Below are 24,659 nucleotides of genomic sequence, written 5' to 3' on the forward strand. Positions count from 1 at the left end.
GTCGTAGGAATGGAGAATGGGATAGAGAGAGAGAGAGAGAGAGAGAGAGAGCGAGAGAGGAGCAGGAACAGGAATTGTAACAAAGACAAATGGATAAAACACAATGGCATCGGGTGACACTTTAGAGAGGGAGCAAATAAAGTCCTGCTACAAGAGACCAGCCAACGAACAGGGAGATGAAGAGAGCAAGAGAGGGGAACAAGCAAAGAAAATAGGGATTAGAGAAACAGAGTGGAGGGGAAGGAGGGAGCGATGGAGAGCTGTGTGGTGGAAACAAAGTGAAGGCAGACAGGAAGAGAGAGTGAAAGAGAGAGGGGGAGAGAGAATAGTGCAATTGTTTATTGGGGCTGTTATGAAGCAGTGGAGATAGGGTTGTCTTTGTTGGAGGGGGACAGGGTTTTGTGTTCTCTCTTTCCACTCTCTTTCTCTCTCTCATTCCATTTGCTCTCTCTCTTCTTTCTCTGTTGTTCCACTCTCTCTATTTCCACTCTCTTCTCTCTTTCTTTCCACTCTCTCTCTCTGTTTCTCATTCCATTCTCTCTCTCTTCTCTCTCTGTCGTTCCACTCTCTATTTCCACTCTCTCTTCTCTCTCTCTCTTTCCACTCTCTCTCTCTCTTCTCTCTCTCATTCCACTCTCTCCCTTCTCTCTGTTTCCACCCTCTCTCTTCTCTCTTTCTCTTTCTGTCTTTCCCACCCTTTCCCAGTACTCCTTGATCACCATCTAGGCTGAAACTCAGTGTAGCCAGCCACTGAAATATCACCATCTAGGCTGAAACTCAGTGTAGCCAGTCACTGAAATATCACCATCTAGGCTGACACTCAGTGTAGCCAGCCACTGAAATATCACCAGGCAGAAACTCAGTGTAGCCAGCCACTGAAATATCACCATCTAGGCTGAAACTCAGTGTAGCCAGCCACTGAAATATCACCATCTAGGCTGAAACTCAGTGTAGCCAGCCACTGAAATATCACCAGGCAGAAACTCAGTGTAGCCAGCCACTGAAATATCACCATCTAGGCTGAAACTCAGAATACAAGTTAGAATTATCACTAGGCTAAATTGTATTGTCCTGTTGTTTGTTGTGTTTTTTTTGCTCCTGAGTCTAAACCCAGAGCTGAACAGTGCATGTCCTTGTCATCTGTTCAGACTAAAAACAGAGGCGGGAAGACTCCAACTCCCATGATCCCTTTAGCCCCACTGTTACAACCAGATGACGACAAAAAAACACACACAGAAGAGTGTCCTCATCCTACAAAGAATTTCCTTTAAATACAGAATACTTTTCACTCTGCTTTCACACACCCTCTCCACACACACCCACGACCTGCCCCCTAGCAACCTCCCTAGCAACCTATCGGTGGCCTGGTAGCATAGGTCACAAGGAGTTTGGGGAGACAGTTTGTGGTCCTCTAGTCTCTCTGGCACCATCAGTGGAGTGAGCTGCATGAAGTTAGAAAGCTCACTGGCAGGGGAATCCGTAACACTACCACTGACAGGAGACTGGCACCACAGTGTGTGCGCGTTATCGTGCCTGTGAGTGTGTATGTGTGCACGCACACTGTGCCCAAACTCCAGTCATTCTCACACACACACATTTGCCTCAAATTTCAAGCCCTACCTTCCTATAAGGGGTTAAACTGTAGCTGAACAGAGTGGAACAGTTATCTGTCATGTTGGGTTGGGACTGAGAGAGCAAACAGAGGGAATTGAACAGATGTCTGTTAGAAATGATTACTGAAACGCAACTATTTCTGGGCATGGCTCCGCTATACCAAATCCCACTCTAAATCTCTGCCTCCATCTTCCTGTCACCGCCTAGCTCCCATCACAGTCTTTTCTACAGGCTTCTATCAACCTAGAAACCAGGGAGAGCCACTGGTCCTGCTGAGCTGCAGTGTGTGGTTCTGGTTCTGCCCAGCTCTACCACACCGCTTAACCTATTACAGTATCTTCAAGTCAAACATATTACATCTACTATCTCAGTTAATAAAACCAACACTTACATTATGTACTGGGGCCCAGCAACATTTACACCCAACACCAACCACCCTGATAGCTTCAATTCACCCTCTCTCTAGAATACATTGCATTTCCACCCCTCTGAGTTTGTTTCCTCTTAACATTTATTCCTTCCAGTGAGTTGTTCCTTGCCACTATGCTACAAAACGACTGCATGCACAGGAGTCTAATAGGCAAGGGAACTGAGCCAGCCTGTCTTCCTCGTTTCCCTGGGTCCCTTATAGCCGTAACACACGGCCCCTCAGCACTGGCCAAGAGCAGAACACAAAGTGTGTCAAGACTCAAGCGGTTGGTATCCTGGCTGTGGTAGCTGACGGGTAGTGAAGTGCCAACTCTCTCTCTCTCATTGCTCCGCTCTTCCTCCTTCCTGTCGTTGACTCTCTCTCTCTCTCTCTCTGAAACGTGTTGCTGTCAGTGGTTAACTGGAGGTGGGGTGCTGTCGCTGCCCCGGCGACGTTGACAGAACGTTATAGGAATGTTAGGTGGGAGTTGACAGGCCTGCTGGTCTATAATGTAACAACAACGTTAGGCTGACAAGACAGGCCTGCTGGTCTTCTGCCGTCACTGTACTGTGCAGGCAAGTCTCCAGTCTCACAGCCTATCCTTTTCTCTTTCTCTACGCATTCTTTCCACCATCTCCTCTCCTCTTCTCTTTCCACCCTCTCCTCTCCTTTCCCTTTCCACCCTCTCCTCTCCTCTCCTTTCCCTTTCCACCCTCTCCTCTCCTCTTCTCTTTCCACCCTCTCCTCTCCTCTTCTCTTTCCACCCTCTCCTCTCCTTTCCCTTTCCACCCTCTCCTCTCCACTTCTCTTTCCACCCTCTCCTCTCCTTTCCCTTTCCACCCTCTCCTCTCCTCTCCTTTCCCTTTCCACCCTCTCCTCTCCTCTTCTCTTTCCACCCTCTCCTCTCTTCTTCTCTTTCCACCCTCTCCTCTCCTCTTCTCTTTCCACCCTCTCCTCTCCTCTTCTCTTTCCACCTTCTCCTTTCCCTTTCCACCCTCGCCTCTCCTCTTCTCTTTCCACCCTCTCCTTTTCCTTTCCACCCTCGCCTCTCCTCTTCTCTTTCCACCCTCTCCTCTCCTTTCCCTTTCCACCCTCGCCTCTCCTCTTCTCTTTCCACCCTCTCCGCTCCTTTCCCTTTCCACCCTCTCCTCTCCCTTTCCACCCTCTCCTCTCCTCTTCTCTTTTCACCCTCTCCTCTCCTCTTCTCTTTCCACCCTCTCCTCTCCTTTCCCTTTCCACCCTCTCCTCTCCTCTCCTTTCCCTTTCCACCCTCTCCTCTCCTCTTCTCTTTCCACCCTCTCCTCTCTTCTTCTCTTTCCACCCTCTCCTCTCTTCTTCTCTTTCCACCCTCTGCTCTCCTTTCCCTTTCCACCCTCTCCTCTCCTCTTCTCTCCTTTCCCTTTCCACCCTCTCTTCTCCTCTTCTCTTTCCACCCTCTCCTCTCCTCTTCTCTTTCCACCCTCTCCTCTCCTTTCCCTTTCCACCCTCTCCTCTCCTCTTCTCTCCTTTGCCTTTCCACCCTCTCCTCTCCGCTTCTCTTTCCACCCTCTCCTCTCCTTTCCCTTTCCCACTTGTCTCACCTTGTCCTCTTTTCTCCTCTCCTCTCCTCTTCTCTTTCCACCCTCTCCTTTCCCTTTCCACCCTCGCCTCTCCTCTTCTCTTTCCAACCTCTCCTCTCTTCTCTTTCCACCCTCTCCTTTCCTTTCTCTTTCCACCCTCTCCTCTCCTTTCTCTTTCCACCCTCTCCTCTCCTTTCCCTTTCCACCCTCTCCTCTCCTCTTCTCTTTACACCCTCTCCTCTCCTTTCCCTTTCCACCCTCTCCTCTCCTCTTCTCTTTCCACCCTCTCCTCTCCTCTTCTCTTTCCACCTTCTCCTCTCCTCTTCTCTTTCCACCCTCTCCTCTCCTTTCCCTTTCCACCCTCTCCTCTTCTCTTTCCACCCTCTCCTCTCCTCTTCTCTTCTCTTTCCACCCTCCTCTCCTCTTCTCTTTCCACCCTCTCCTCTCCTCTTCTCTTTCCACCTTCTCCTTTCCCTTTCCACCCTCGCCTCTCCTCTTCTCTTTCCACCCTCTCCTTTTCCTTTCCACCCTCGCCTCTCCTCTTCTCTTTCCACCCTCTCCTCTCCTTTCCCTTTCCACCCTCGCCTCTCCTCTTCTCTTTCCACCCTCTCCGCTCCTTTCCCTTTCCACCCTCTCCTCTCCCTTTCCACCCTCTCCTCTCCTCTTCTCTTTCCACCCTCTCCTCTCCTCTTCTCTTTCCACCCTCTCCTCTCCTTTCCCTTTCCACCCTCTCCTCTCCTCTTCTCTTTCCACCCTCTCCTCTCCTCTTCTCTTTCCACCCTCTCCTCTCCTTTCCCTTTCCACCCTCTCCTCTCCTCTTCTCTTTCCACCCTCTCCTCTCCTCTTCTCTTTCCACCCTCTCCTCTTCTCTTTCCACCCTCTCCTCTCCTTTCTCTTTCCACCCTCTCCTCTCCCTTTCCACCCTCTCATCTCCTTTCCCTTTCCCACTTGTCTCATCTTGTCCTCTTTTCTCCTCTCCTCTCCTTTCCCTTTCCCACTTGTCTCATCTTGTCCTCTTTTCTCCTCTCCTTTCCCTTTCCCACTTGTCTCACCTTGTCCTCTTTTATCCTCTCCTCTCCTCTTCTCTTTTCTCCTCTCCTCTCCTTTCCCTTCCCACTTGTCTCATCTTGTCCTCTTTTCTCCTCTCCTCTTCTCTTTTCTCCTCTCCCCTCCTATCGTGTCCACCTGTTCTACTTCCTGTTCTATTCCAGTCTTGTGTCTTCTCATATCAACTCTATTGTTCCAGCCTGGGTTTGCCTGTCCACTTATGCCTTACATAGAAATAAACATCTTCACTGTACAGAGTGACTAACCCACTATGAGACTCACAATGGAGGAAGTGTAGTACAGGGTGTATTCTTCCAAGGTTTAGTTAGTAATTAGAGGGAAAATACCCAGACAGCATATGTTCTCTAGTATTTCAAAAGACTGAGAATAGACTTGTGAGATGTGTGTGAATGGGAGATATGATGTGTGCGTGTGTGTGTGCACCCGTATGCCTGCCTGCCTGTGTGTGTGTGTGTGTGTGTGTGTGTGTGTGTGTGTACTATGGTGAGAGGAGAAGGAACAGAGATGAAATTCTAAGACATCAGCAGATGAGATCCTGTGGCCCAGAGGCAAAGCTGCTGTTACAGGAGCCAATACCTGTGTACTGCAGGAGCACACAACATCAGAGAGAAAGAGAGAGAAGGGGGGGAAAGAGAGGGAGGGAGCAGAGATAGAGGGCGGGAGGGGAGGAGGAGAGGAGGAAGATAGGAGGGAGGTAAAGAATGGAGGGCAGTGAGGGGGAGAGAGAGAAAGAGGGAGCAGAGAGAGGGGGAGGGAGACATGGAGATGAGGAGGAGAGCAAGAGAACAGAGAGAGAGGGAAAGGCAGTGAAAGAGAGAGGGGTTGGAGAGAGAAGTGAGGAGGGAGAGAGAGAGGGGATGTGGAGGAGAGAGAGAGAGAGAGGGGGGATGTGGAGGAGAGAGAGAGAGGGAAAGAGAGTGAAAGAGAGAAGGGAGGGAGAGAGAGAGAAAGAGGGAGCAGAGAGAGGGGGAGGGAGACAGGGAGATGAGGAGGAGAGCAAGAGAACAGAGAGAGGGAAAGGCAGTGAAAGAGAGAGGGGTTGGAGAGAAGTGAGGAGGGAGAGAGAGAGAAAAAGCAAAGAGAGAGAGAGAGGGAGGGATGTGGAGGAGAGAGAGAGAGAGGGAAAGAGAGTGAAAGAGAAGGGAGGGAGAGAGAGAGAGAGAGGGGGGATGCGGAGGAGAGAGAGAGAGAGAGAGAGAGAGAGAGAGGGGGGGGTTGGAGAGAGAAGTAAGGAGGGAGAGAGAGAGAAGAAGCAGAGAGAGAGAGAGAGGGAGAGCGAGAGCAGAGAGAGAGAGAGGGAATGAGAGAAGGATGGGAGAGAGAAGCGAGGAGGGAGAGAGAGAGAGGAAGCAGAGAGAGAGGGGGGATGCGGAGGAGAGAGAGAGCGTTGAGAGAGAGAGGGAAAGAGAGTGAAAGAGACAAGGATAGGAGAGAGAAGCGAGGAGGGAGAGAGAGAGAGGAAGCAGAGAGAGGGAGAGCGAGAGAGAGGGAATGAGAGAAGGATGGGAGAGAGAAGCGAGGAGGGAGACAGAGAGAGAGAGAGGGAAGGGGTATAGAAAGAGGGAGAGAAAACAGGGCAGAGAGAGAAGGCAGTACAGAAATGAGTGTTGAGTCCGACAGAGAGAGCAGATGAGAGGTTGTGAGAAAACTCAAGAGAGAGGCAAAGTGAGGGACACACTACAGAGCTACCTCTGCATCTTCCTCCACCATTAACCAATTTTACTAAGAGTGCACTCTGGTTAGCTCTTGTTAGTACTCTACCATCTCTGTCTCTAGACCATTTCTTTCATCTTCTCTTTACTTTGTTCCTCTATGTTATCTTGAAGAGCAGGGTAATAAACAGATAATAAAGTGATATAAAGTACATTCATTAAGATATAACTATTGTTCACCAAGGCCCGATTAACATACAGAACATTGCAGCCTCGATTCAAAGACTCATTATAGGTGAAGTAATACGTATAACATTGTGGAATAATATTAATAATATTAATAATAACAATAATTTGATGGGTGCATATACACAACATACCAAAAGTATGTGGACACCTGCTCATTGAACATCTCATTCCAAAATCATGGGCATTAATATGGAGTTTTGGTATATTATTAGGATCCCCATTAGCTGTTGCAAAAACAGCAGCTACTCTTCCTGGGGTCCACACAAACCATGAAACATGACATAATATCGGCCAACATGGCAGAACATTAAATGACAAGAACAGCTCAAGCAGGAACTACATAGAGTTGGTCGCCCCTTTGCTGCTATAACAGCCTCCACTTCTGGGAAGGCTTTCCACTATATGTTGGAACATTGCTGTGGGGACTTGTTTCCTTTCAGCCAAAAGAGCATTAGTGAGGTCGGCACTGATGTTGGGCGAATAGGCCTGGCTCGCAGTCGGGGGTCACAATTCATCTCAAATGTGTTTGATGGGGTTGAGGTCAGGGCTCTGTGCAGGTCAATCAAGTTCTTCCACACCGATCTCGACAAACCATTTCTGTATGGACCTCACTTTGTGCACAGGTGCATTGTCATGTTGCAACAGGAAAGGGCCTTCCCCAAACTGTTGCCCCAAAGTTGGAAGCACATAATCGCTGGGAATGTCATTATATGCTGTAGTGTTAAGATTTCCCTTCAATGGAACTAAGGGGCCAAGCCCGAACCACGAAAATCAGCCCCAGACCATTATTCCTCCACCAAACTTTACAATTGGCACTATGCAGGTAGTGCTCTCCTGGCATCCGCCAAACCCAGATTCGAGTCCAATGGTGGCGAGCTTTACACCACTCCATCCGACGCTTGGCATTGCACATGGTGATCTTCCATGGCCGAGGCAGGCCTTTTCATGAAGCTCCCGACGAACAGTTCTTGTGCTGACAATGCTTCCAGAGGCAGTTTGGAACTCGGTAGTGAGTGTTGCAACCGAGGACAGACAATCTTGACTTGCTACACCCTTCAACACTCTGTGGATCCATTCTGTGAGCTTGTGTGGCCCGTTGTTGCTCCTAGACATTTCCACTTCACAATAACAGCCCTTATAGTTGACTCTAGCAGGGCAGACTTGTTGGAAAGGTGACATCCTAAGACGATGGCACGTTGAAAGTCACTAAGCTCTCGGTAAGGCCTTTTACTGCCAATGTCTGCCTATGGAGATTGCATGGCTGTGTGCTCAATTGTATACACGTCAGCAACGGGTGTGACTGAAATAGCTGAATGCACTAATTTGAAGGGGTGTCCACATACTTTTGTATATATAGTGTATTTGTCCTATTCCACACGTACAAAAGACATATGTGACATATTAATGCTATTTTTCTCAAATCAGACATCCTGTATAGTCTGGCTGTAGTTTAGGTAACATGTTTTTATTGTCCTGTTTAAGTACTTCACATGTAAGGTCGAGGACACTTAGTCTTTCTGTTGCACTGTGCTGCATTTAAATAGAGTTGTTTTCGCATGGTTTTATTGCAGAGAAACTGCACTGATTCTATCAATTTTTCAAAACGTTTGAACAAATTTGTAAAGTTTCTTGGTCAAATATTGAAAACATTTCTTGGTACTTCGTGATAAATGTTAGATTCGTTTTTTTTCTAGGTTTACCAACATGTCCGTGGAGCAACTACACTGAACACAAATATAAACGCAGCATTGGTCCTCTGTTTCATGAGCTGAAATAAACGATCCCACAAATGTGCCATATGCACAAAAAGCGTATTTCTTTCAAATGACGTGCACAAATGTATTTACATCCCTGTTACTGAGCATTTCTCCTTTGACAAGATAATCCATCCACCTGACAGGTGTGGCATATCAATAAGCTGATTAAACAGCATGATTGTTACACAGGTGCACCTTGTGCTGGGGACAATAAAAGGCCATTCTAAAATGTGCCGTTTTGTCACACAACACAATGCCACCTATGTCTCAGATTATGAGGGTGTGCAATTGACATGCTGACTGCAGGAATGTCCACCAGAGCTGTTGCCAGATAATTGAATGTTAATTTCTCTACCATAAGCCACCTAAAACGTTATTTTCGAGAATTTGGCAGTACGTCCAACCGGCCTCACAAATGCAGACCATGTGTAACTATGCCAGACCAGGACCTCCACATCTGGCATCTTCCCCTGCAGGATCGTCTGAAACCAACCACCTGGATAGCTGATGAAACTGTGGGTTTGCACAACTGAAGGATTTCTGCACAAACTGTCAGAAACCATCTCAGGGAAGCTCATCTGTGTGCTCGTCGTTCTCACCAAGGCCTTAACCTGATGGCGTCGGCATTGTAACTGACTTCAGTGTGCCAATGCTCACCTTCGATGGCCCGGCATCGTGTGGGCCTGGGGTTTGCTGATGTCACCGTTGTGAACAGATTGCCCCATGGTGGCGGTGGGGTTATGGTATGGGTCGGCAAAAGCTACAGACAACAAACACAATTGCATTTTATCGATGACCACTTGAATGCACAGAGATACCTTGATGAGATCCTGAGTCCCATTGTCGTGCCATTCATCCGCCGCCATCACCTCATGTTTCAGCATGATAACGCACGGCCCCATGTTGCAAGAATCTGTACACAATTCCTGGAAGCTGAAAATGACCCAATCCTTCCATGGCCTGCATACTCACCAGACATGTCACCCATTGATCACGTTTGGGATGCTCTATACGAATGGGATGTGTCACGCTGCATGAGACAAATGGTGGTCACACCAGATGGTTTTCTGACCCACGCCCCTACCTTTCTCTTAAAGTATCTGTGACTAACAGATGCATATCTGTATTCCCAGTCATGTGAAATCCCTTGATTAGTACCTAATGAATTTATTTAAATTGAACTAGTTCTATATGTGAACTGTAACTCAGTAAAATCTTAGAAATTGTTGCATGTTGCGTTTACATTTTTGTTCAGTGAAATCGACAGGTCTATGATAAAAGAGAGATAGACGTAGAGGTGAAGTAAATGTAAGTGCCAGGTGTGTGTAAGGGTCTGTGGTCATGTTCTAGGGGCTCAGGTGGGCCTCAGTCCTTTCTGATAAAATTTGACGGAGGGGTGTGAGAGAGCGGGACAGAGTGATACACACACAGACACACACACACACACACACACACACACACACACCTATCCTCAGAGATCAATCAATCTTTTTATATGGGTTCAGTATAGAACATTGCTACAGCCAAATAACCTCCTTACCTTCACAACACCTGAACCTAGGAGAAAGCATTACGAAGTGCTAGTCAAGGACTTGCAGTTGTCCTTGACAACATGTTTCTTCTTTTCTTTGGCTTGAATATGATTTCTTGAATGACTACTGAATGCTTTCTGTTCACTCATTAAAATCAGAACTGTTTTTTTTCATACAAAGCATTGAAAGTGTTCAATAAAATGTCTGTGTTATACAGAGAAACTCAATTGGACTATTGTAAGACTAAGGGTCCACTCAGGTGATATGTATCGTGATGGAATTCACTATCAGGCCAAAGCAACAACAGCCAAATAGCACCGTGACAATGCCTCTAGTCGTGACAGGAAGTCAGAGGCAGGAAGTAGATGTTACAGTAATACTTGGGCTATGTTCCAATTATCTCTTCTACGTCCCAAAGTGTACACCTGTTCACGTCTCTTTACTAATTTGAAAGGAATGACTGGCATAAGAAATCTGGTGGAAACGCCCCCTAGCACACGCCTTAACAATCCAATGCTTTAAGATTTGTGGGAATTAGTGAACAAGTGAACACTTCAGGAGAAATAAGATTTTATTGGGACGGACCCAGGGCCTTATTCAGGAGGTCACAACGTTGAACAATATTTACATAGAAATGTATTCTCTCTCTCTCCCTCTCTCTCCCCCTCTCTCTGTCTCTCTCGCTGTCTCTCTCTCTCTCCCTTTCTGCCTCTCTCGCTCTCTCGCTCTCTCGCTCTCTCGCTCTCTCTCTCTCGCTCTCTCTCTCTCGCTCTCTCTCTCTCTCTCTCTCTCTCTCTCTCTCTCTCTCTCTCTCTCTCTCTCTCTCTCTCTCTCTCTCTCTCTCTCTCTCTCTCTCTCTCTCTCTCTCTCTCTCTCTCTCTCTCTCTCTCTCTCTCTCTCACACATGAGTCTCTAGCAAAATAAGGTGGATTTTCAGCTCGACACATGACATTTCTATCTGAAACTTGGTAAACAGAAGTGACACCCTCCTGAATAAGCTCCAGGAGTTAGTATTAAGTCCTTCCTGTATTGAGGACTTAGGAGTCCGGTTTTTGAAAGGTGACATGGGTGGAGGTCTAGTAAACAGAGGTATGAATTAGTATTTGACATTTGGAAAATTCAGTGACGTTATGAGGTTAGGGACAGGTATTCTGTTTTCAGAAACATGATCTATTGTAAAACATTCATTTCATGAAGCCAATCTGTCGTTGGCCCCAAGAACAGGTAGTTGCCTTTCTAATTGCCATATCACAACCTGTGTCAATGTGTTCGAGCAAAGAGAAACTCCATATTATCTTTACCCCAACTCTGCACACCTTTCACCTAAGAAAATACCCAATAAATATCAAAAGAACACCCAAGAGAAAAATATGAACTTTTGTACACTCAAAAAAAGAGCTGAAACATAGGAAAATGATGTGCATCATATCGACAACATCAAGAAATGACTCCAAGAGGCAAGATGGGGGCAGCTAATAGTGTTGTTGTGTCTGTTTCTGTTGAGAAAACACAAAGGAAGAGGCCTTCATTCTGATAAAAAGGAGAATAATGTATTTCTTTTAAAAAAAAAATTAAAAATTCTCCCTTTCTTTCTTTCTTTCTTTCTTTCTATCTATCTCTCTCTCTCAATTTTGCCCTCTCTTTCTCTATCTGGCTCAGGCTCCCCTAACCTTGACTTTTGAAGCTTGGTACATCTATCCCACCGTGAGTCATATCTCAATAGCTATTCGGCTGCATCACATTAACATTAACTTTAATTAATGTTGTGGGAGGAACAACAATGGTGAAAGAAAAATGTTATATAGAGGCCATATTCCAGGTCGTCAAACTCCCTGTCTAGTCAGTCAGTCAGTCAATGTGTCTGAGAGGTTTTTTTGTATACGAAATGAACTCTATAGAGATGACACAATGTTGATTTCATAACTATTATATTAGTCTAATCTTGCCCACCAGCCGGCTCTTTCTCGTTGTATGCGATAGCAATTGAACCTGGTGATGAGGTTAGCCAAGGACTGTCATCCTCAAACTGCTATTAAGCTAATGCTTTCTCTCAGTGAATAAGCTATTGGTTCTATGAATTCAAAATGAATACGATGATACTCAATCAACACAGACACAAACGCCAACACATTGTATATATTTAAACATATATATCGTGTACCGCATAGCTAATAGATGTCTGTTTTTACTTATGTCTCTCTATATATCCCCCCCAAAAATACTTTTAAAAACAAGAAAAAAAGGAAAAACATGCAACGAAAAATACCTTCATCTCTCGGTCTGTTCATTGTAGACTCATGGTGTTTTTTTGTGAGCGGACCTATAGGGTGCAAGAAAAAAAGGGGGGGAAAAAGAGAAAAGAGAAAATTCAAAAAAGATTACTGGCAAAAAAAACGCAAAGAAAAAGTGAAAAGAAGAAAAGAAGAAAGAGCAAAAAAAAGAGAAAGTTCAGCAAGTCTTTTCTGTCTCTTTCTAAAAACAAAAACAGACAGACTCATTATTAGAAAAGACAACAACCGCTTCTGTCAAGATAAAAGAACGACCTCCAATCTGAAGACTCAATCACGCCTTGTCACCCGGGAGAAACAGATAAAGAGTTGTGACTGGTTGTTTACTAGTGGTTTATTGGTTGCGCTGCCCTTCCGGAACCCAAGTTTTGTTACTTGTGTTCAAGTTGTGTTTATGGCTTCAGGGAACCATAGTAAAAATCTATGAAAGGAGGATTAGAGAATGAGTATCTGTGGTTAGAAAAACATCTCCCACCCTTACTCCCCCCTTCTCCCCTCACAACCCAAAAAAGGAACGTCGGGAAGAGGGGTACAAAAGGGGAGGAGTGGGCCTCGTCGAAACCAAAACAAAACGCTGACTTCATCCAAAATCGACAACAACCCCCTGTTGTGACCCATGAGTAGCGTGCTACATTTTTTCACACAAACACTGACACACTCCTTCCTTATCCCTATATGTAAACTACAGTTCCCACAATGCTTTGTACAACATCAACAAGATAAACACATTAGATTTGTTTTTGTTTTTTTAAACACACACAACAAAATGATATCTTTATTAGTCAGCCATCGTTAGTGAGAGAGAGACACAGGGGAAGGGACCTGGAACAATGAGAGATCATGTTAAGCATGTGTTAGAAAACAGGGGAAAGGGACACAGGTGTGCAGTGTGTGTGTGTGTGTGTGTGTGTGTGTGTGTGTGTGTGTGTGTGTGTGTGTGTGTGTGTGTGCGCACGCGCGTGTGTGTGTGTGTGTGGCTTAGCGGTAAACCTCAATGCCATTCCCCCCAGTGAATGAGTAATTACACATACAACGCACAACAAGCTGTGTGTCAATTAGAAATGACATGTAGGTTGATGCTAGTTAGCGGAGTGTGTGCTGTGTGGTGGGTAAAAGATGCATGTAATTCAATCTGCATCTGCCCACCAGCTATTCTTGGCAAACGGAGGAGAGGGATGGAGAGGGAGAGGGAAGAGAGAGAGAACAGAGTGATGCTGCTCGTCTCTCCTCTCCCTCCCCTCCCCTCCCCTCCCCTCATAAGTGGAAGTTTGTTGTTGAGGAACTAATCTTGTGATATGCAAAGCAGCAATCAGGGAAGCAGCCAATCAAGAAAGAGGCCTGGGCTAACAGGAAGCACAATCTGCTGTTGGGTTTACAGCTAGCTAGGAGGGAAACAATGGGCAGGACTCCATCACTGTCCCCCCCTGCCAATCACAGCCCTGCCCTGCTCTGATAGGCCGAAAACCAGGAAGTCTGTCTGTATGTGTTATTTGTGGACAAATGAAGTTCTGTAACTGCAGTGACAGTTCAGAAAAGGTCTACATAGATAGACAACCATAAGAGTGTGTGATTGTGTCACTGGCTGTTCTTAATGAAGGTCACCGTCAGTCAGATCAAAATGAACCCGAGGTAAAATGGCTTACAGATGCAAAACATTGGGTAGAACTTAAAGAATTGCGACCCTTCGCGATGCTGATTGGATACAGCTGTGCAAATGGTAAGAGAAGCAGCATGTCAACCTGTCCTGTGTGTAGGGTACATCGTTCAACATAATGATTATTTATGGACTGTGAAAAGACAGAAGGGTTGATATCCCCTAATAACAAAGTCAATGAATCCCTGTCCACTGTATCTAGACACCTTTCAAGTCACAAGGAGGATTTAAGAGGCTGCGCTAATGTTTACCACAGCATTTTCGGGCAGAAAATGTAGAAGAAAAGCTGACTTTCTCCCTCCTCACTTCCAAAAAATATACCTTATTTCCTCCTTTCCTTTCCCTCCCATCTCCCGGCAAACTCTCATACACTTTGAGCGTTTGCTCTGGCCTGCCTAGAGCGCCATATGGGTAGGGTTTGGCCATTTTCGGATCATTCTATTGGCTCAACCACAGATAAAGTATTTGAAATGATTTGGAATAGTATTGGAACTCAGGGCTGGTGCAGAGCAGCTCACTGACTGTGAACCAGGTTACATAATGTTTTATTTCAGCTCTACTTCCACCTCTAACCACACACACACACAGCCACACAGGCTCCCCCCTAGCTATAAAGACAGCACGGATGCTCACACCAGCCACACCACCCAGGGTGTGTGTGTGTGTGTGTGTGTGTGTGTGTGTGTGTGTGTGTGTGTGTGTGTGTGTGTGTGTGTGTGTGTGTGTGTGTGTGTGTGTGTGTGTGTGTGTGTGAACCTGTGTGTATATCAGAGTGAATCTACACAACCACAGTGTGTGCATGTGTATCTATTAACATGTGTCTGTGCAGACAGAGTAAGTATAGTCTTCGTGGTGAGCATCTAATTGTGTCCAGCAGACAGCAGTGTGATTGTACAGGTTGACGTATGAGTCACTGAGCGTTTCACTGACAGGCTGGAAGTGGACTAAAAAGAGGAATGATGGTGGTTGGGTTGAGAGGAGGAGTACACGGGGTGTGTGTGTCTAGTCTCATCGTGTTTTATTTATGATGACTCACGCACCACACGTCTTTCTCCAAGCCCCTGTCTCTCCCTTCGTCACCCCTCCTCCAACCTGTGGAAGCATGAGTCAGCCACCCACCCATTCCGTGGGGCATGCCTTGTCAGCAGATGGCAACACTGTGTGTGTGTGTGTGTGTGTGTGTGTGTGTGTGTGTGTCATGACTATCTCTGACACTATCTATTTATAGAATATTTAGATATTCTATGTGTGAAAAATCACCAAGTATGATTAATTGGTTTACTATATATGGTTCTGTAGCAGGGACTGCTACAGCATTCAATCTGGCCTTTTAACTAACTCTCTATGTTCCTTTATGAAGACCATCTAGAACATCTGTTTAGGTTACTGATTAACATGGATAGGTCACACATCTCTATTTGTTGTCCAGTGTTACTTAGTTCTCTCTCTCTATCTGCCTCTCTCTCTCTCTCTCTCTCTATCTGCCTCTCTCTCTCTCTCTGCCTCTCTCTTCTCTATCTGCCTCTCTCTCTCTCTATCTGCCTCTCTCTCTCTCTCTCTCCCCCTCCCTCCCTCCCTCCCTCTCTCTCTCTCTCTCCCCCTCCCTCCCTCCCTCTCCCTCCCTCTCTCCCCCTCCCTCTCTCCCTCCCTCAGAAACAGAACAGAGTGTGGCATTATAAGGTGAGAGAAAAGGAGAAAATAGGGTGTTTCATATGAAGAGAATCAGTGTGAAAAATACATATTTATAACGGAAGGAGAATGTGAGGTAAAAAAGTATAAACAGTGTAATGGAGGAAGATAGGTGTTTGAACACAGAGAGAGAGCTTGAGAGAAAGATTGAGAGAGATTCAGACAGACAGACAGACAGACAGACAGACAGACAGACAGACAGACAGACGGAAGGGATATTGAGAGAAAAAGTTAGACAGAGAGAGACAGCAGAGAGGACGAGTTAGACAGAGAGAGACTGCAGAGAGGACGAGTTAGACAGAGAGAGACTGCAGAGAGTTAGACAGAGAGAGACTGCAGAGAGGACGAGTTAGACAGTAACCTTGGGAAAATCCTCTGCATTATTATTAACAGCAGACTCGTACATTTCCTCAATGAAAACAATGTACTGAGCAAATGTCAAATTGGCTTTTTACCAAATTACCGTACAACAGACCATGTATTCACCCTGCACACCCTAAATGACAACCAAACAAACAAAAACAAAGGCAAAGTCTTCTCATGCTTTGTTGATTTCAAAAAAGCCTTCGACTCAATCTGGCATGAGGGTCTGCTATACAAACTGATGGAAAGTGGTGTTGGGGGTAAAACATACGACATTATAAAATCCATGTACACAAACAACAAGTGTGCGGTTAAAATTGGCAAAAAACACACACATTTCTTCACACAGGGTCGTGGGGTTAGACAGGGATGCAACTTAAGCCCTACCCTCTTTAACATATATATCAACGAATTGGCGCGGGCACTAGAAAAGTCTGCAGCACCCGGCCTCCCCCTGCTAGAATCCGAAGTCAAATGTCTGCTGTTTGCCGATGATCTGGTGCTTCTGTCACCAACCAAGGAGGGCCTACAGCAGCACCTAGATCTTATGCACAGATTCTGTCAGACCTGGGCCCTGACAGTAAATCTCAGTAAGACCAAAATAATGGTGTTCCAAAAAAGGTCCAGTCACCAGGACCACAAATATAAATTCCATCTAGACACTGTTGCCCTAGAGCACACAAAAAACTATACATACCTTGGCCTAAACATCAGCGCCACAGGTAACTTCCACAAAGCTGTGAACGATCTGAGAGACAAGGCAAGAAGGGCATTCTATGCCATCAAAATAAACATAAATTTCAACATACCAATTAGGATTTGGCTAAAAATACTTGAATCAGTCCTAGAGCCCATTGCCCTTTATGGTTGTGAGGTCTGGGGTCCGCTCACCAACCAAGACTTCACAAAATGGGACAAACACCAAATTGAGACTCTGCACGCAGAATTCTGCAAAAATATCCTCCGTGTACAACGTAGAACACCAAATAATGCATGCAGAGCAGAATTAGGCCGATACCCACTAATTATCAAAATCCAGAAAAGAGCCGTTAAATTCTACAACCACCTAAAAGGAAGCGATTCACAAACCTTCCATAACAAAGCCATCACCTACACAGAGATGAACCTGGAGAAGAGTCCCCTAAGCAAGCTGGTCCTGGGGCTCTGTTCACAAACACAAACACACCCACAGAGCCCCAGGACAACAGCACAATTAGACCCAACCAAATCATGAGAAAACAAAAAGATAATTACTTGACACATTGGAAAGAATTAACAAAAAAACAGAGCAAACTAGAATGCTATTTGGCCCTAAACAGAGAGTACACAGCGGCAGAATACCTGACCACTGTGACTGACCCAAAATTAAGGAAAGCTTTGACTATGTACAGACTCAGTGAGCATAGCCTTGCTATTGAGAAAGGCCGCCGTAGGCAGACATGGCTCTCAAGAGAAGACAGGCTATGTGCTCACTGCGAACAAAATGAGGTGGAAACTGAGCTGCACTTCCTAACCTCCTGCCCAATGTATGACCATATTAGAGAGACATATTTCCCTCAGATTACACAGATCCACAAAGAATTCGAAAACAAATCCAATTTTGAAAAACTCCCATATCTACTGGGTGAAATTCCAGTGTGCCATCACAGCAGCAAGATTTGTGACCTGTTGCCACGAGAAAAGGCCAACCAGTGAAGAACACACACCATTGTAAATACAACCCATATTTATGCTTATTTATTTTATCTTGTGTCCTTTAACCATTTGTACATTGTTAAAACACTGTATTTATATATATAATATGACATGTGTAATGTCTTTACTGTTTTGAAACCTCTATGTGTAATGTTTACTGTTAATTTTTGTTGTTTTTCACTTTATATATTCACTTTGTATGTTGTCTACCTCACTTGCTTTGGCAATGTTAACACATGTTTCCCATGCCAATAAAGCCCTTGAATTGAATTGAATTGAATTGACAGACTGCAGAGGGCGAGTTACACAGAGAGAGACTGCAGAGAGGGCAAGTTAGACAGAGAGAGACTGCAGAGAGGACGAGTTAGACAGAGAGAGACTGCAGAGAGGGCGAGTTAGACAGAGAGAGACAGCAGAGAGGACGAGTTAGACAGAGAGAGACTGCAGAGAGGAAGAGTTAGACAGAGAGAGACTGCAGAGAGTTAGACAGAGAGAGACTGCAGAGAGGACGAGTTAGACAGAGAGAGACTGCAGAGGGCGAGTTACAGAGAGACTGAAGAGAGGGCAAGTTAGACAGAGAGAGACTGCAGAGAGGACGAGTTAGACAGAGAGAGACTGCAGAGAGGACGAGTTAGACAGAGAGAGACTGCAGAGAGGGCGAGTTAGACAGAGAGAGACAGCAGAGAGGACGAGTTAGACAGAGAGACTGCAGAGAGGAAGAGTTAGACAGAGAGAGACTGCAGAGAGTTAGACAGAGAGAGACTGCAGAGAGGACGAGTTAGACAGAGAGAGACTGCAGAGAGTGAGTTACAGAGAGAGACTGCAGAGAGGGCAAGTTAGACAGAGAGAGACTGCAGAGAGGGCGAGTTAGACAGAGAGAGACTGCAGAGAGGACGAGTTAGACAGAGAGAGACTGCAGAGGGCGAGTTAGACAGAGAGAGACTGCAGAGAGGACGAGTTAGACAGAGAGAGACTGCAGAGGGCGAGTTAGACAGAGAGAGACAGCAGAGAGGATGAGTTAGACAGAGAGAGACTACAGAGAGAGCGAGTTAGACAGAGAGAGACTGCAGAGGGTGAGTTAGACAGAGAGAGACTGCAGAGAGGGTGAGTTAGACAGAGAGAGACTGCAGAGAGGGCGAGTTAGACAGAGAGAGACTGCAGAGAGGGCGAGTTAGAAAGAGAGAGACTGCAGAAGGGCAGGACAGCAGAGTTAGACAGAGAGAGACTGCAGAGAGGGCAGGACAGCAGAGTTAGACAGAGAGAGACTGCAGAGAGGGCAGAACAGCAGAGTTAGACAGAGAGAGACTGCAGAGAGGGCAGGACAGCAGAGTTAGACAGAGAGAGACTGCAGAGAGGGCAGGACAGCAGAGTTAGACAGAGAGAGACTGCAGAGAGGGCAGGAAAGCAGTTAGACAGAGAGAGCAGGAGATGAGAGGGTTGGAAAAAGACAGAAGCAGACAGGGAGACAGATAGAGTAACATTTAAAGAACGGTGATGATCGAGAACGCATGAAGGTTAAAACCATTTTCTCCCCATGTAACCAGTCACAGGCACGATGTGTTTCTCTCTCTCCTTCTTTCTCTCTCTGAGTGTGTGTGTGTGTGAGTGTTTGTGTCTATCTGCTATGCATGCATATGCATCTGCCATGTGTCTACAGTTTGTGTGCGTCTGTGCCTACATGGCTGCATCTGTGTGTCTGTATGTGTATGTATGTCTCTGCCATGTGTGTTTGATGTTTGGCAAGGACTGCGTGTGATCCCGTGTGATCCCGTGTGATTCCGTGTGATTCTGTGTGATTCCGTGTGATTCCATGTGATTCCGTGTGATTCCATGTGATTCCGTGTGATTCCGTGTAATTCCGTGCTCCTCTCTAGCAGACAAGGGACTAATCTGGAGGTTTACTGGGTAATCTACCCCGCGTTGAGGGAAAATATTTATCCTCCGTCTCTGGGGAACGATGCCATAAATCCCATTAAAATGGAACAGAACGTGTCTTCTAATCAGATAGATTAGAGCTGCGTTCAGAGCCCTCCTTTAGGAAAGCGCTCGGAACGTGTTTGTATATGTTTTGGGAGGTTTAGTTGTTTGGCAACGCTTGAAGGACATTATTTGATCAAAATCAAGGTAATATGGAGGGAATGTGGAAAAAGATGTAACTGCCAAGTTTCCTCTTCCAACAATCTCTCACTCACATTTGTTTTCTCTCTCTCTCTCTCTCTCCTCTCCTCTCTCTTCCCCCCCCCCCCCCCCCCCCTGGTCCCTGCCTAATAACACTGGGGCAGTTAAAAAATTGGAAATGGAGGGTGGGGGGTGATGTTGTAGAAATCAGACAGATACTTATCTTCCCTGTGTGTGTGTGTACAGTGTATGGCTAGTTCAGCAGGCCAGCCCACAACTCCATTGATTAATCCTATAGTCATTAATTGTGTTCCCTGAACAGAAGAGGGTACAGTAAGTCTATGTTTTCATTACCTGAGGGTCAGGGGTTGGAGACTTAGTATTGACTTGTGTTCTCATACATGTAGGTTACATGTCAACAGCTTGTAAACATCGGTGAAACTCCGGTGGAGGTTTATCTTTCAATAACCTTCTGCTTTCTATCTCTCCCTTTACCTTTTCTCCCATTCTCTGCATTTCTGCCCCTCCATTCAGTACTTTCGGAGGCACTGTGAGCAGTGCGCTCTGGCAGAGGCGCCTCTGTGTGTGTGTGTGTGTGTGTGTGTGTGTGTGTGGGGGGAGGGGGGGGGGGCTAATTTGCATTCACAGCCACTAGCCACCTCAGCTACAGCAAGCTCTGAAGAGACGGCCCTTTGAGCCACAGAGAGAGGAAGAGACAGAGAGGGGGAGTGAGAGAGACAGCGAGAGAGAGAGAGAGAGAGGGGGAGAGAGAGAGACAGAGGAGGAGGAGAGAGACAGAGAGGGGGAGAGAGACAGAGAGGGGGGGGGGGTGAGAGAGAAAGAGAAAGAGGGGGAGAGAGAGACAGCGAGAGAGACAGAGAGGGGGAGAGAGAGAGAGACAGCGAGAGAGACAGAGAGAGGGGGAGAGAGAGAGACAGTGAGAGAGACAGAGAGGGGGAGAGAGAGACAGTGAGAGAGACAGAGAGGGGGAGAGAGGGGGAGTGAGAGAGACAGCGAGAGAGACAGAGAGAGACAGTGAGAGAGAGAGAGAGAGAGAGAGGGGGAGAGAGAGAGACAGCGAGAGAGACAGAGAGAGACAGAGACAGTGAGAGAGACAGAGAGTGACAGAGCGAGAGAGACAGAGAGAGGGGGAGAGAGAGACAGAGAGAGAGGGGGAGTGAGAGAGACAGAGGGAGGGGGAGTGAGAGAGACAGAGAGAGAGGGGGAGTGAGAGAGACAGTGAGAGAGACAGAGAGAGACAGAGAGAGGGGGAGAGAGACAGAGAGAGACAGAGCGAGAGAGGCAGAAAGGGAGAGAGAGAGAGACAGCGAGAGAGACAGAGAGAGGGGGAGAGAGAGGGAGAGAGAGACAGCCAGAGAGACAGAGAGGGGGAGAGAGAGACAGCGAAAGAGACGGAGAGAGAGACAGTGAGCGAGACGGAGAGAGAGAGATACAGCGAGAGAGACAGAGAGAGAGGGGGGAGAGAGAGAGACAGTGAGAGTGACAGAGAGAGAGAGACAGCGAGAGAGAGACAGCGAAAGACAGAGCGAGAGAGACAGAGAGAGGGGGAGAGAGAGGGGGAGAGAGAAGAGAGAGGGGGAGAGAGAGGGGGGAGAGAGAGAGAGAGAGTGAGGCAGAAAGAGAGAGAGAGACAAAGAAAGAGAACGAGAGAGAGAGAGAGATGGAAGGGGATGTCAGGAGGGTGAGTGTGAAAAACAGTGACTGATGAAGTCTGTGTGTATCCAGTCTGTGTGTGTATCCAGTCTGTGTCTGTATCCAATCTGTGTGTGTATCCAGTCCGTGTGTGTCCAGTCTGTGTGTATCCAGTCTGTGTGTATCCAGTCCGTGTGTGTATCCAGTCCGTGTGTGTCCAGTCTATGTGTGTCCAGTCTGCGTGTATCCAGTCTGTGTGTGTGTCCAGTCTGTGTCTGTATCCAGTCTGTGTGACTGAGTCAATACAATGACCAATCATAAAAATATCACCAACACATTGTGTAGACCTAAAACCAGTCAAAAGCTTGGACACACCTATTCATTCAAGGGTTGTTCTTTATTTGAACTACATTGAATTAAATAACACATATGGAATCATGTAGTAACCAAAAAAGTGTTAAACAAATAAAATAAATATTTTATATTTGAGATTCTTCAAAGTAGCCACCCTTTGCCTTGATGACAGCTTTGCACACCTTTGGCATTCTCTCAACCAGCTTCACCTGGAACGCTTTTCCAAAAGTCTTGAAGGAGTTCCCACAAATGATGAGCACTTGTTGGCTGCTTTTCCTTTATCCTGCGGTCCGACTCATCCCGAACCATATTAATTGGGTTGAGGTCGGGTGATTGTGGAGGCCAGGCCATCTGATGCAGCACTCCATCACTCTCATTCTTGGTCAAATAGTCCTTACGCAGCCTGGAGGTGTGTTGGGTCATTGTCCTGTTGAAAAACAAATTATCGTCACACTAAGAGCAAACCAGATGTAGTATCACTGCAGAATGCTGTGGTAGCCATGCTGGTTAAGTGTGCCTTGAATTCTAAATAAATCACAGACAGTATCACCAGCAAAGAACCCCATACCATCACACCTCCTCCTCCATGCTTCACAGTGGGAACCACACTTGCGGAGATCATCAGTTCACTACTCTGCGTCTCACAAAGACATGGCGGTTGGAACCAAAAATGTCAAATTTGGACTCATCAGACCAAAGGACAGATTTCCACTGGTCGTGTTTCTTGGCCCAAGCAAGTCTCTTCTTCTTATTGGTGTCCTTTAGTAGTGGTTTCTCTGCAGCAATTCAACCATGAAGGCCTGATTCACACAGTCTCCTCCGAACAGTTGATGTTGAGATGTGTCTGTTACTTGAACTCTGTGAAGCATTTATTTGGGCTGCAATCTGAGGCTAGTATCTCTAATGAACTTATTCTCTGCAGCAGAGGTAACTCTGGGTCTTCCTTTCCTGTGGTGGTCCTCATGAGAGCCAGTTTCACCATAGAGCATGATGGTGTTTGCGAAGTTCTTGAAGTTGTCTGGATTTATTGACCTTCATGTCTTAAAGTAATGATGGACTGTTGTTTCTCTATGCTTATTTGAGCTGTTCTTGGCATTATATGGACTTGGTGTTTAACCAAATAGGGCTATCTTCTGTATACCACCCCTACCTTGTCACAACACAACTGATTGGCTTAAATGCATTAAGAGGAAAGAAATTCCACAAGTTAACTTTTAACAAGGCACACCTGTTAATTGAAATGCATTCCAGGTGACTACCTCATGAAGCTGGTTGAGAGAAAGTCAAGACAAAGGGTGGCTACTTTGAAGAATCTCAAATATAACATATATTTTGATTTGTTTAACACCTTTTTTGGTTGCTAAATGATTCCATATGTGTTATTTCATAGTTTTGATATCTTCACTATTATTCTACAATGTAGAAAATAGTACAAAAAAAGAAAAACTCTGGAATGAGTAGGTGTCCAAACCTTTGACTGTAACTTTTCAAAAAACATCTTCCAAAATATAGAATATGAATGTCTTGTTTCCCAAGGTGAATTGAAGAACAAGTAACAATGGATGCACTGAACACTGCTGAACACTGCGGTGGATCTGTTCCCTCTCTATCCATCTCCACACAGATGGATAACTGCTCTAGAATCAGTAAAGACACCTTGATTCCCACATGGAGCTTATTATACATCACAAGAATAGGACCAACACTGTGGACTGCGTCCCAAATGGCACCCTATTCCCTATTTAGTGCACTGCTTTTGACAAGGGCCCAGAAGGCTCTCGCCAAAAGTATTGCAAAATGTAGGGAATAGAGGGCAATTTGAGATGCAGCCTGTGTACGAATCTAGTCTCCTCTATCGCCATAACTACTCACAGTTGTTATAGATCTGTAGTACGATAGATCTGCGTGCATTTCCTTTTACACACAAGTGTGTAACTGATCTAGAATTATAGCTCTGGATTCCCTAAGGGACCCTATTCAACTAAATAAAACTATCCAGGGAAGAGTTTACGGTGACACGTCAAACTCTTTTCCCTGACGGTATAACGTTTGTCTAAATCCAGTGTCTGGTATGAGAAACATTTCTTTATTCACTTCTCATCCAGATCCTACTGTATGTTGAAGATTAGAGATTGGAAGGCTGTTTTTCCCTTAGCTACAAATGAAAGGGGCAGCATGTACATGTGATAACATGCGTCTTGGTGAGAGGTGTAGGAGTCAGGCGCAGGAGAGCAGGGATGTCTGAGGAGCGTGTTTAATAATAGTCCAGCAATGCAAATGGCACAGAACAAAAATCCCCAAACTACGCTCTCGAATAATCGTGCAAACACACGGAGGAACTAACACCGTTCCGACACTTTACATACACGTGCGTAAATGCGAAAAAAACAACAAACATCAAATACCATCGAACGCAATACACACAAGTCTAATCCTGCACGAATTACGGCAGGTAACAGCTGCCCTATATACCCACAGAAATCAAAGCAATTGAAAACCAGGTGTGAAAAGGAACACAGACAAAACAACCAGAAAAAGAAAAAGGGATCGGTAGTGGCTAGTAGACCGGCGACGCCGAGCGCCGAGCGCCGCCCGAACAGGGAGAGAAGTTACCCTCGGTAGAAGTCGTGACAGTACCCCCCCCCTGACGCGCGGCTCCCGCAGCGCGACGACGCCGGCCTCGAGGACGACCCGGAGGACGAGGCGCAGGGCGATCCGGATGGAGGCGGTGAAACTCCCTTAGCATAGGAGGATCCAGTACGTCCTCCACCGGCACCCAGCATCTCTCCTCCGGACCGTACCCCTCCCAGTCCACGAGGTACTGAAGACCCCCCACCCGACGCCTCGAGTCCAGTATGGACCGAACTGCATACGCCGGCGCCCCCCCGATGTCCAGGGGGGGCGGAGGGACCTCCCGCACCTCATCTTCTTGAAGCGGACCAGCCACCACCGGCCTGAGGAGAGACACATGAAACGAGGGGTTAATACGGTAATACGGGGGGAGC

The 24,659-nt window shown here is 46.3% G+C and overlaps 1 protein-coding gene across 4 annotated transcripts in view; it reads right to left on the bottom strand.

Annotated features, from left to right (window-relative positions):
• The window catches only part of LOC110531661 (neuroligin-2), a 275,217-nt gene that overhangs the window by 130,501 nt on the left and 120,057 nt on the right, over positions 1-24,659 (bottom strand). For 2 of the 4 annotated variants that reach the window (XM_036987502.1, XM_036987501.1), the window contains exon 3: positions 12,107-12,160. The exons of the other annotated variants lie outside the window; for them this stretch is intronic. In XM_036987502.1, the coding sequence (XP_036843397.1) occupies positions 12,107-12,160 (54 nt within the window). The remainder of the gene's footprint in view (positions 1-12,106; positions 12,161-24,659) is intronic. 4 annotated transcript variants of the gene reach the window in all.

Source organism: Oncorhynchus mykiss, chromosome 9 (genome assembly GCF_013265735.2).
Source record: "Oncorhynchus mykiss isolate Arlee chromosome 9, USDA_OmykA_1.1, whole genome shotgun sequence".
Taxonomy (NCBI): domain Eukaryota; kingdom Metazoa; phylum Chordata; class Actinopteri; order Salmoniformes; family Salmonidae; genus Oncorhynchus; species Oncorhynchus mykiss.